General features: G+C 41.2%; 1 protein-coding gene across 8 annotated transcripts in view; it reads right to left on the bottom strand.

The window, feature by feature from the left end:
- Nucleotides 1-2,410: 2,410 nt before the first annotated feature.
- The window catches only part of LOC139222606 (nuclear factor 1 B-type-like), a 63,935-nt gene continuing 53,977 nt past the window's right edge, over nucleotides 2,411-12,368 (bottom strand). For 6 of the 8 annotated variants that reach the window (XM_070854421.1, XM_070854422.1, XM_070854419.1 and 3 more), the window contains 2 exons: nucleotides 9,212-9,300; nucleotides 2,411-5,771 (listed from right to left, as the gene is read on the bottom strand). In XM_070854421.1, coding sequence (XP_070710522.1) covers nucleotides 5,639-5,771; nucleotides 9,212-9,300 — 222 coding nt within the window. In that variant the 3' untranslated portion in view covers nucleotides 2,411-5,638. The remainder of the gene's footprint in view (nucleotides 5,772-9,211; nucleotides 9,301-12,368) is intronic. The other 2 variants (XM_070854426.1, XM_070854427.1) reach the window with 1 other exon arrangement.

Here is a 12,368-nt window from a genome sequence, read left to right as displayed (position 1 = left end):
AATGGACACCTGTGGCTCCTAAACTGTCAATGAAAAGATAAAAAACAAAAAAGTTTTCCAAAAAGTCCTCTAAAACGTACATTCAAATACATACATAGACCTTTGCACACACTTGCAGTGTAACTACGATCACTACTGGAGACTGTTTACATATTGTTTTGTTGGTGTTGTTGTTGTTGTTTGTTATATGTAATTCCACCATGATTCATGAAGAAGAAATGTGTGCGCAGAGGGAAGTAAAAGTGCCACAAGACCCAAAAATAAATCAGCCCTGCAGAGAAAACTGGTGACTAATGTTAAGAAAAGACATTATTTCATCCTTTCACTGCGCTTAATGTAGCACTGACCCCCCCCTCCCACCCACCCACCCACTCCCCCTCCCAGGGAGAAAATAAGAAAAAAAACAAAAGTAGAGTGAACATTTCCTCTCAAATTTTGAACAAGCCTGATGTGGGCACTGTGTGCTGACATAATTTGAAAATTAATAAATCACAAAAAAAGCTCCAAAAGCAAAGTAATATTTCCAGACGCGTTTGCCACATTCTGTTCTGTGTGATGGTGTTTTTCTTGTCACATATGAAAGTAAGTCTATCACATTTTACAATTATATACAACAGACACTTGGACAGCTTGAACAGGCACTGCATTGCTATCTTTTTGTCTTCTTTTGGTGAATGTAATATCCTGTAAAAATGCTGGTTTTCATGTTTTATAACAACCTGATGCCAAGTGACTAGCAGCTAGCCAACGTATGGAAGGTGTGTATTGCTCATGTAGGATGAAAATTAAGTTTTAATGTTTCCTCTAAGTCTGCATGTATACGCCCTCTCAGTCCCTACAGAATGTGTGACGTTCAGTAAGAAGAAAATCACACATATTGCATGAGTGCCGCAGGTCCTCCTTGCATAAAGTTGTCCTGTTTCTCAATGATTGCAGTGATCAGTGACATAATACTTTCTAAAATACGGTTGCAGAATACGGCTCTTGAAGCTGCTGATGGGTGGAATACTGATTAAAATTTCATTTTTAAGTTTCAAGAGCTTTTTGACAGGTTACATTCACACCCTACGTGGCAACAGAAATACGTAACTTGCCCAAATACACTAGCTATTATCAGCTGGAAGGTACAGTACCCTATTCTGATGCACCTGCAATCAATGTAATGCTTGTTTGAAGTGTGAATGAAGGGTTTCCTACATCACATCAGGCATAGAGAGCATGTGGAATGTGCAAAATGAGTGATGCCTGGATGATTTTACTGATCTTTAAAGAGATTTTATAGAGTGTCGTCTGCATACAAACTAAGTAGACGACTCAACGTTGGCCAGCCGAATCTGAATTATGTCGAAATGTAGCACCAATCATCTTGCAACATTTCTGAAAAGACCCCCTCCCAAAACCCACCCCAAAACCCCACAAAAAAAAACCCATCTGATAAATTCATCGAGGACGTTTGTCAGATTTTACCCTGCTTCTCGTTTATGGTCAGGTGCAATCTGGGGCCTTTTCTACTGGCTAAGTGACATCACCTCCCAGCTGCTACAAGGAACACACTCACACCACGATCTTGTTGGACAAGAATTCACACCCATTTCCAAAAAAATGAGATAAATCACATCACACTCGCTATGGCCACACTAATGAAAGAACAACAATTCAAATATTCATGAAGTGTTTCCCAAATGGAAATATCTAACCACTAACCAAGATCAGAAATAATATTATTAATAATAAAAAAGCCTTCATTGTTGTTGTTTTTTTTTTTTATATTCATGGATCTGTATAGAATATTCCCCCCCATTTTTTACTTTACATACAAGAATACAACAACTGATAAAAACACTTTAGAATCTACTAATCAGGGAAACCTGGAGAGTTCTAACTCAAATCCAGCCTCTGAAGCAAATAATAATTAAAAAACCCAAATTGAATTTGTTTTTTTTTTTTCCTAAAATGGAATTGACTTATTGTCCCCAGAATTGAAGATTTACAAATATGGGCTTAAGAGGAGAACTCTCGAGAAAGTTTACAGTGTACAAACTCCTGTCCGACGGCAGGCTTTTTTTCAATAGAAAGACCCTCATCTTCTCTCATTGTGTAGTGTCAGAGGCACTCGATCACACATCCAGCTCACAAAGTCACACACGCGCGCATGCACACAAACACCCAAGCTGCCAAAGCAGAGTTCAACCCCACAGACTACTGCTATCGACGCAATCAGGATATTTACCTTTATGTACAGTCTCCTATTCAAATAAACACCAACAGCACAGTGACCCTGACACATGTTTATCACACACACACACAGGCGAACACACACCCACTCACAAACACACTTGGGGACAATGCACTTCAGTGGGGTTTCCAATGGCCAAAGGCTGCAAAGCACTTATAGTTTTTCTTTTAAAAGAAAAAAAAATTGAATTAAACAACAACAACAAAAAAAAGACAGAACAGTGCACATAGAACGGGGTGACTTTTTCAATTTTTTTCTGCATAAGAAATCTGGGTGAAGACGGAGAGATTGAGCTTGACTTGAGGATTATTTTTCAAAAACGTTTTCTGCTTCTTAGCCCTCCCGGTAGTACCGTCTCTCCGAGGGAAATATTTCTTTCACGATTGTAGGGAAAGAGTGCAAAAGGTGTCACTGCAGCGATGGAGGCGCTGCACTCTCTGTGAGAAAAGTCTTTCTTTTTTTATTTTTTACATTAAAAAAGGGAAGATAATGATTGATATAAATAATGCCCTGTTATACGCCTGAGAGATTTAGTTTAAGACTATTTTCAAAACACTGTACGGGGGAGAAGACGATTGCCTATGTGCTATTTAAGTGCTATATTTTTCTTCTAGTGGATTCTATTTAAGCTTCTAGTGGGCCACTGGACGTGAATGCTTCTGTGGTCCAATGTTCACAAACTATACTGGGCTCTGCTGGAGAAGTATCTCAGGAATTGACATATGTGCATATTGTATATACATTTATACAAATCTACTACTTATAAAATACTTTCTAAAGGCTTGCTTGAGCCTGTCTGCATCTGATTTGGACAGGTCTCTCTAGCATTTGTCGGTGTGTGATTGTTGCGCAGGTCACAGGCCACTTCACTGATGTGTTTAAGGCATCTACTTGGGAGTTGCATTCGGTGACGTCTACAATAATACGGCGTAGTATTCGATACAAGCCTGCAAGAGTATCTTCAGTTGCAGCTTTAAGGGATCTATGAGAAAAATGGGATTCTACGCAAAATGATTTGTTAAAATGATTGTCATACTCAAGTCAAGCCGTCTCTCCTGTGAAAAATGAGCTCCTTCAAGGTCACATGCTAGCACCCCAGGTGGAAAGTTGAAAGTAAGAGTCACAGTAGACCAATCAGTGACTTTGCAGCCGTAGAAAGACCAAGGGTGCATTTTTTATAAGTACTTCTAGAAAAATACCGCCCCTCCCCCTAAAACTCCCGAATTCAAAATACACTGGAACACGTCTCACCGTCATTCGGTAGGCCTATATGCTAAAGGAAAAAAAAAAAAGACCTTGTCATACACTGCATAGAGAGCAGTCCCCACTTTGGTCAATAAAAAAGGAAAACACCCACAACAACAACAACATCATCAACAACAACAACGACAAACAACGATATCAACAAAATAAATGCATTACAATATTGTCTATCTCCAAACTAGCCTCTAATAATTGACGCATCTATAAGCACTACCTACATAGGCAAAACTTGGTATTGCATAATTTTCATAATTCTGAATTCCACCCTCCACAATAGTAACTGGAAGATGAACAAAATGAGCATTGAAAAATAAGGAAAAAAACAAAAGATGACAGGTTATTAGAAAAACCACCAAAATACTGAAAAAAAAAATGCTGGTTGATTACAAACTTTAAAACGGCAACTATACACAGCCTTGATATGCAATGTAACTGTGAGATAGAGTAGTACATGAAGTTAAAAATCAACAATTTCATTCAGAGTACAAAACAATTCTTATCATAAAAATGTTAATTTTTTTCTATAATGATAAATGCAGCAAAAACAAGTGTAGTGATGTCTCTATATTCAAAGGCAAGGCACGTAATGTGGACTATATGTCATCGTGCAAATTAAGAGTATTGGAGAGATTTTCCTTGTATAAATATGTCTGGACTGGAGAGGCAATGGCTGTGAACATGCCGTGCACAATTCTCGATTTCAGGGATTTGCCACCACCTGGATTCATAATTTCAGTTTTCAGCCTCTTCCACTGTAGAGTTAACCTTGCACAAACTAGCTTTACACATAAGCCTACTGTACATTTGCATGAATTGTACATTTCCATGAATTAACACTTTGCATTCCATATTTTTTTTTGTAAACATAAGCTTTAGAAGCTGATGGCCAAATGCATATGCTCTTGATCTTATCGTGAACATTTAAAAGAAAAACTGAAATGCCATTTTTACACACTACGTGTGTTTCAGTTCTTTGCTTATGTTCGATTCTTTTTCCCCCAAAATAAATAAAAAAAAAACTCCCCATAACGATGGGAGGGGCTCAAAAGAAGTGCTGGCTTTGCTCAGCGCTGCACAGGTAGCGTAAGTACTTGCCTTCAACTGCCTTTCACGCTTGATGTTTTTCTCATGTAAGGAGACGGATATGTGACTGAAATCAAATTCAAATGTTTTCTTAAACATTTTACCCATAAAACCATTTAATATTTATCCCCCTTCCTTTAGAGTCTTAGGGCTGACAGACTGATAGCTTCCCTTCAAAAATTCAATTGCACTTGCCTCTATCAAGATTTTCTTATTCTCCGTCTTTTTAAATCCTTTTGTAAAGGAGTTGCAAATTCTTTAATGAGGGGTCCAATCTCAAATCTAACATTTAGTGTTTTTTGAAAACCGCATCAAGAGTTCTCAACTCTTACCGTAAGTGTTTACGTTAATTCTTGAAGTAAGTAGCAGTAAAGAATAAGCAAAGTCAACACATTTTCTGAACAAAGAGTCGTATCACAGTAAACTGAAATCAAACGGAAGAAGAAACACTCTGAATTCACAATTTTCCTATGGTGTACACAGTGAATCGTTTGACGTGGGAAAGCCTCTTTTCAAGAGGTCTGGGTTGGAGAGCTTAGAGTCTCAGAGCCATCCACCAGGCAGAGGTTGTCGATACGCAGACCCTCTTCACGTGTGTATGTGTGTAAATCAAGATTTTACATCTTCCCTCAACATGGAAAAGTAGTAGGAATTGCCGCTAAGAGACTAGAGTGTCATGCAATAAAACATTAAGGCATCTATACATCACAGTATTTGAATGGATTTAAAAGTTCTGCAAACACAACAACTGACTGGTGGGTGGTGGATGTGTGGGCTGGGCTTGGGCGAGGAGACAGCAGACCTGAAGCTTTTTCTTTTTTCTTTCCTCTGAACCAACCCTCGTCTTCACTTCACGGCCAGTGTCCTTCATGGGGAGGGACGGGACTGGGGAGGGACATGGAAGGGGCGAGATTGGGAGAAGGGGGGGACGATTGTGCAGCTCGTGCTGCTTTGCTGGTTTCATCCATGGCTGCGGACACCTGTAGTGCTAGCTCTGCACCACCAACACCCCCACCCACCCATCCACCCTGGGGGGGTCATCTGGCCTCTGTGTGTTCAGTTCCCTGTCTCAGCGGGGACCAGGGGCTCACCAATGATGTTTATGCTGTAGTTCTGGTGGACATTTGTTGGCAGAATCGGAGTCCCGTTCGACACTTGGAATGGAACTAAGCTCGCCCAGGTACCAGGACTGTGGAGAGAGAGAGAGAAAGACACAGAAAGAGACAGACAGATTAGTCACATGCCATTAACTTGTTTGTGCAGCATGAAGTCAAAATCAGATTCTTTCTTTCAGTTATCCTGAACACTGCTTTGCTAATGACCAGCATCACTGCTCTGCTGACAGTCATCAAGGCTCAAGGTCTTATTTTTGTTTTGTTCAGACAGAGAGGGGTAAACAAAAAGGAAAAATGGCAGCGCTAGCTCATTAATCTAAGCTGAGGTGATTCCACTTGATTCCCACTGAAGGACATCATGTGAGAGAGCCGTGACGCAGGCCCTCTTCTCTGCATTGATGGCAGTATAGAAAAGCATGAGGGGGAGAGCGTGATTGGCGGTGGAGGTGGAGGAGGGGGGTTTGTGGGTAAAAAGTGTGGGGTGGTGGGATGGGGGGGGGGGGTCCCTACACAAAGCTGTCCCATCCCTATTCATCTCACGCTAATGGCAAAACAACACAGTGATTGTTCCTGGGGAGCAACGGTGCTAACTGAAAACGCGAGTGGGAACAAACAGCATGTTGTTCCCGTGGGGTGCTGCGCTACGTAGATGTTAGATAATTAGCCCCCCCACCCCCACCCTGTTCTCTCCCCACAGGCCCCCAGTGTGCACTCATCTAACAACCTCCCACCTCTCACATCAGCCCCGCTAAGTCTGAGAATACCTGTTTCGCACATCTCCTACCCGATTCACCAAAAACTTTCTAGGACATGCTAAAGTGCGACGTGGCATTGGATGAAACCTGGACGGATCGAGATGGATGATGCAGAGCAGGAAAGAAGGATGACTGCGGGACAAAGAAAGTGAGGAAAAATGTTGGGGAAAAAAAGAAGATGGATGACAAGGAGGAGAGATGTTTTCAAAAGAAACAAAAAACAGACAAGGCTGAAGTCTGAAGATGCTGGTTTGCAGAGGTGGAATACAGACTTGATTCTGTGTGAAGCTTCACAACCAGACATCACTGTCTGCGTTCATGAAAGCCACTGATCAGCCAGTCTGCATTTTATACAAATCACAAGTCAGTGCTCTTTCACTTAAAACAATGGAAGTGCAAATTCAATTCACCTCATTGCCTGAAAGACTCAGAGCCTTTTAAAGAGTGACAGAAAGACGATGTATTCAAAATGAAAATAAACATCACTCAAGTTTTAAATTGTGTTTGAGCGTGCAAAGAGTTAAAAACGACCTCAAGGCTAATCCTCTCAAGCAGTTTTTTTCCTGTTCAACCCGTCCTCATGCTATCCTCTCTCCTGCTTTCTTCCCTCCCTCCTTCTCTCTTTCACCCTGCCAAAAATCATCGGACAGGAAAGGGGGGATTAAGTTTTTCCTACCTTGCTGAACAAAGAGCGCACAGAGTGGCCAAGGGCTGCAGCTTTCTCTTCTTCCCGTTCGCTTTCTCTTCCTCTCTAACTCCCTCCCACCTTCCATCTCTCTGTTTCTCTTTCCTTCTGAAACTCCTCTCAGGTAATGGCTTACATTAGGGGGACCACACAGCTACAAAAGCAGACTCGCGGGCCTTTGTGCGCACTAAACCAGCAGATCGGTTTTAATCTTGTTAAAATCGATGGCTGTCAGTCCGTATCTGCATCCCATAACCTAAAGCTGCACTGGGCAGGATTTCGATGTAAAGAACTCTGCGACTATCAGGCTAAATCACAAACCCAGGGGCTGAAATCCTCCCAGGACTGCTAATTGCTCCATCCAAAGAAAGTCAGACTCTTCAGTGATGTGCCTTTTAAAGCATTGCGTCTAAAGCAATCAAATCAAGGCAATGTTGGAAATGCAGGTTTTTTTTGAGGCCATGTTACCGGAATTCTGGGTATTGTTGTTCCAACTTGTCGAGCGGTTCACTTTCGCTGCAATTTGGACCTGCCAAGATGGCAAACGTTGCTAGTGCAGCCTATAATTCTTTATATTACCTTTACATTTAAGCTGTTGACCTATGTTTCTGGACTCTAAGCAACTCTGGACAAAAAATCTGACTTCCATTGCAGTATTTTCTAAGGTAACCTTCAAGATGGCCTCCCCTTGCCCTGTCCAAGCTCCCAAACCTCACTAATTCTACTCCCTGCAAGCACAGCCTGGGCATACAGCGTGCTTCGTTTAAGGATTAGCTCCCTAAATTAGATTATCTAATGGCATCTTAATGGATTGCTGACCCATTTCCTGCACAATGGCAACATGCGAGTCTGGCAGCGTTTTAATTTGGGGGCTAGTACTGAAGAGGCATTGCGGAGCTCTCCCGTTAAAGGGCAAGTAAGATAAAAGAGAAATCCGACTGATTCCATCTATACATTGAACGGTGAATAATCTATCAAAGAGGAAAAAATAGAATCGAATCTTTGTAACAAAATGAAATAAATTCAGCTGGGATCTACTTTATCTGTGTACATTGCTGTACACTCGTATGGAGAGAAGCAGAGGAGTTAGCTGGTGTGTGAGTAAAATAATGTAAGAGACCTGCAGGGGACATTTTTCTCTGGTACCTCCACTGGCCTATTAGGAGGCCTATTGCAGGGGATTCTGCTGTGTGCATGTGTGTAAAAAAAGTTTGTAACTTCAGCGGGCGCAAAATACACACACACACACACACACACACACACACACACACACACACACACACACAGATCCTCTACACTTCCAGGGAAAAGGGAGACGTAACAGGAAAAGGCTTAGCTCAGCTTGCTCGCTCTGCCATGGTGAAATGGTTCAGGTTTTTCCCCCAGAGAGGGAGACATACAGTATGGAGGCAGGGCGAGATGAAGGGGGAGGGTGAGGGGGGAACTTTCTGTAGCTTTAAGTTAAGGAGAGTAAAGCATGACTTCAGCATAAAGTCAAACAAAGCTATGCTTGTTAAAATGTGGAAAGTTAAACATCCTCACGTGACTAAAAAGCTGACCTGAAATGACTTCTTTCATTCTACATGGGTTGACTCCATTCGTTCTAATTAGCTTGATCAAGATTTGTGTTATGAAATGGGAATATTTTGTTTTTGTTGGCTGTGAATCCGACAGGAAATATTTCAAATCCTGAGTCATTCTGCACTATTTGTCGTGTTTCAGCACAACAGTGAAATATAATCATGACAAATCTGACAGAAATTAAATTGTAATATTTGTTGCTTTCGCCAGATGTGAAGAGAAATATTGAATTTCTACTTAGAAAAGTCAAAGACTTAATTACACAACTGCAATTCACTGTAATCTCTTTAACATAAATTCAAAGATATATTCTGGGTAAATTCTGTAACAGCATGGAGACAAAGCAATCCTAAAATATAGATTAGATATATAACTAGATTTATATGTGAATTTGAGTAAAAATCATTTAGGCCTTATTAATCTAACTTTGTATGTGTGTCTGTGTGGTGTAAGAGAGACAGAGAGAGACAGCGTGAAAGAATGAAAAGGTTACCTTTGCCAAGTAATCCCCAAAGTGTCGTCAGTGGCACTGGGGCCATAATGCCTGCCGTTTTGAGTCACGCTCCAGTCACACTTCCTCAGCTGTCAATTGAAACCTAGCAGTCAGATCACTGGGCCAAGACAACTTCCACTTCAGATTAAACTACAACTCAACACTGTATACACAAAATGCATGCAGAAGAGCCTAGAGCAGGAGCAGCAGAAATAAAAAAAAAAAAGACTCTAAAATGAGTCCTAACTGTTACTGACAATGTAAAAATAATGAATGGAATCAGTATTTTCATTATTTGTTTGGAAATGACAGTAAAATCAAAGCTATGGATCAAACAGACATAAAGAAAAGGCATGCAATCACAGTTAGTGGTAACAGCTAACCTGGAAGTAAAAAAAAAATGGAGTTAGTTAGTTACAAATGTGAGTGGCATCATATTGGTAGTTCATCTGTGAGTGGTTACTGCTTTTTGAGCTGGTTAGCCAATGAAGCCGTGCAATCCACTGGATGCATGCACCCTGTCGATAATCATTGCTTCACTGTAAGTGCACTTTAAGATTCAGGAAGGAGTACGCATGCCCTCAAGCATGCAGACTTTTTTTTTTTTTCATTAGCTAACTGTTTTTATTGATTAGGGGTCAAAATTACAATGAAGTTAAACAGCACGCACACACACACATACACACACAAAAGCACGCGCACACTAAACCCTTTTCCCCTTTCCCCCTCTCTTAAGACATGCCAACCTTACATACAGATTACAAATTACTGCAACAAAAAAGCCACACACAAAACTGTGTCTCCTTTGCATGCATTATGCGAGCGCACGTGTCGGCAATCCAGCTGAGAGCTATCTCTGCCAATACCAACCTAACCTTGCCCTGTGGTCAACACATTCATTTAGTAATGCATCGGGATAAAACTGCACTGTTAGCACTCTGCGTGCAGTGGCAGACGTTTTGCAGAGGCTCTTAAGAGGGATTTAATCAGATATACGCATACGCTGAATATTCAAAGCCATTTGCGGCGCTCGAGAAATGTGTTCTTTCTCCTCCGAGCACCTGGAGGAACACATCAGGAGACGATGATGGTTTCCTACTTTAGCCATGCTTAAATACAGTGATGTGTTTTTGTTATGCTCCTTGATTTTTTTTCTGGAACAAATGTAAAGTAGCGGCAAGAAACAGAGAATTTTAGGAGTTAATCTCAAAAGCCTTTCAATGACGTAATGGCCCTCCATTATATTATAATTAAATTTATTAGTTTTACTGCTTAATAAACTGAATAGGAAACAATGCTTCTTGTTCCATTCAGTGTGTTTTCTCTGTATTTATTGAAGGTTGGGAGACTAAACCCCCACGCTGCTCCCGCACTCTCCAGCCTGACAAAAGCTTGGAGAAAATGTGCGGGTTGGGCCAGACGCTCGGTGCCACCGCTCCTCGAGGGGCTCGCCATCTGTCCATTGGCACCGGCACATCAGAGTGGCACAGGCAGCGGGAAAAGGGGGACGGAGCCGGGGAACGTTAGCAAACAGATGCGGGCAGATTGTGGATTAGGATCCTTCCTTAGATAATACCAAATGACATCTGATCGTGGATCTTTCCCTGCGGAATGCTAGATGGTGGCATTCCCTCGAGGGGTTAACCAAGGCGAGAGATGAATGGAGGGTTTTCACACATTCACTGCCTGGGAATCATAGAGCAGGTGTGGGAGCGTGTGGTGGTGTTGTTTTGTTTGTTTTTTTTCATTCATTTTTGAAGCCTACTGCGTGTGTGTGTGTGTGTGTGTGTGTGTAACCAAGAACTTCTATTTTAGGGCTGCCACATATTAAAATAGACACTGCTCTGAAAAGTCTTAAAACAGATTTACTACCAAGTTATGAGATGATTAATAAGTTATTTCATAGTAGTAAAATAATATAATTATCATTCATAGTCAGAAATTTACAGTGTAGTGGCAGTTTTAACAAGGATCAGGACATCTATGTATCTGTTATCAAAATAATACATTAAGTATTCCAAGTATTCTATCGCCTCTATTTTTTCTCTGGTTGAAAAAAATCTAAGTTAGCTCTGACAGCAGCAGAGGTAGACGCAGTGCAAGTCATGGCCACTGTCCATAAAACAGACACACAAAGACCAGTGTACGTCTATTTTGCAGCCCCAATGCTGACCACATTTAAAAACCATAACTCTGCGGGCATATGTGTGTGACGTGTCGCCCCTTCCTAGCGACAAACAGCTGCCACTAAACAACTTAAAGTGTCACTAAGCCTCATGGATCCCGCACAATAAACATCCCATAGCTAGATGAGGACAATGACAGAGTATTCGGTGAAAGTGTTTAGTCCTGGGGGACTTGGCTCGGTGTCGGCCCGCTCCGCGAGGCCAGATCCCAGGCCGTTAAATCATACCACAGAAAACAAAAACAACTGTGACAAGCAAAAGCATGATGAATCAATGTGAGGACTGTTTAGAGTTCCCTAAGCCGACGAGAGCATTTATTCATCTGGATATAGCATGTAATAAGCTTCTAGAAAGGTGTCACCATTGTGCTTACAAATCTTTCACTCTTCTTCATTTTCAGCCACTGTCTTTTTCGATATTTCTCCTTCCAAATGTCTAAACAAATCTGAGCTGAGGTGTCTTTGCTAGACATGAAATAATTGCAGTAGGACCACAAGAATATGTTTTAGTAAGATTACATTTTGGAAAATTAGAAATAATTAAATAAAAATGAATGTAGTTTTGGTATTATATTATCAAACTGTATTTCTTAAAAGGGAATTATATATCTGACTAATTGTACACTTCAAAAGATAAAACAAAAGGGCCTCATAGTCTCTGGGGGCAAAGCTTTGGACAATATTCAGCTTCTCATGCAGCTACGCTCTGACTGCTGCTGTCTTGTGTAGTCACTTTATGTCCCACTGAAAGAAGTAGCAGGGCTACAAGAAAATGTGGAAGATAAACTGTGCAACATCAGCCAAGTGAATCCTCCCTCTCCTCCCCTTCTCCTACCGAGTGCTGACAAACATTCAGCGATATTTTTTTTTTTTTGCCTTCTCTGATTTTAGGAAAAATGCAGAGCAAGAGAGGCAGAGAGAGAAAAAGAAAGACCGACAGAGGATTGAGGAAACAGAGGCCAGCTTTGTCAT

The sequence above is a fragment of the Pempheris klunzingeri genome, chromosome 23 (genome assembly GCF_042242105.1).
Source record: "Pempheris klunzingeri isolate RE-2024b chromosome 23, fPemKlu1.hap1, whole genome shotgun sequence".
Taxonomy (NCBI): Eukaryota; Metazoa; Chordata; class Actinopteri; order Acropomatiformes; family Pempheridae; genus Pempheris; species Pempheris klunzingeri.
Note: the sequence above shows the minus strand (reverse complement) of the source record. Positions and strands in the feature narration are given on the sequence as shown.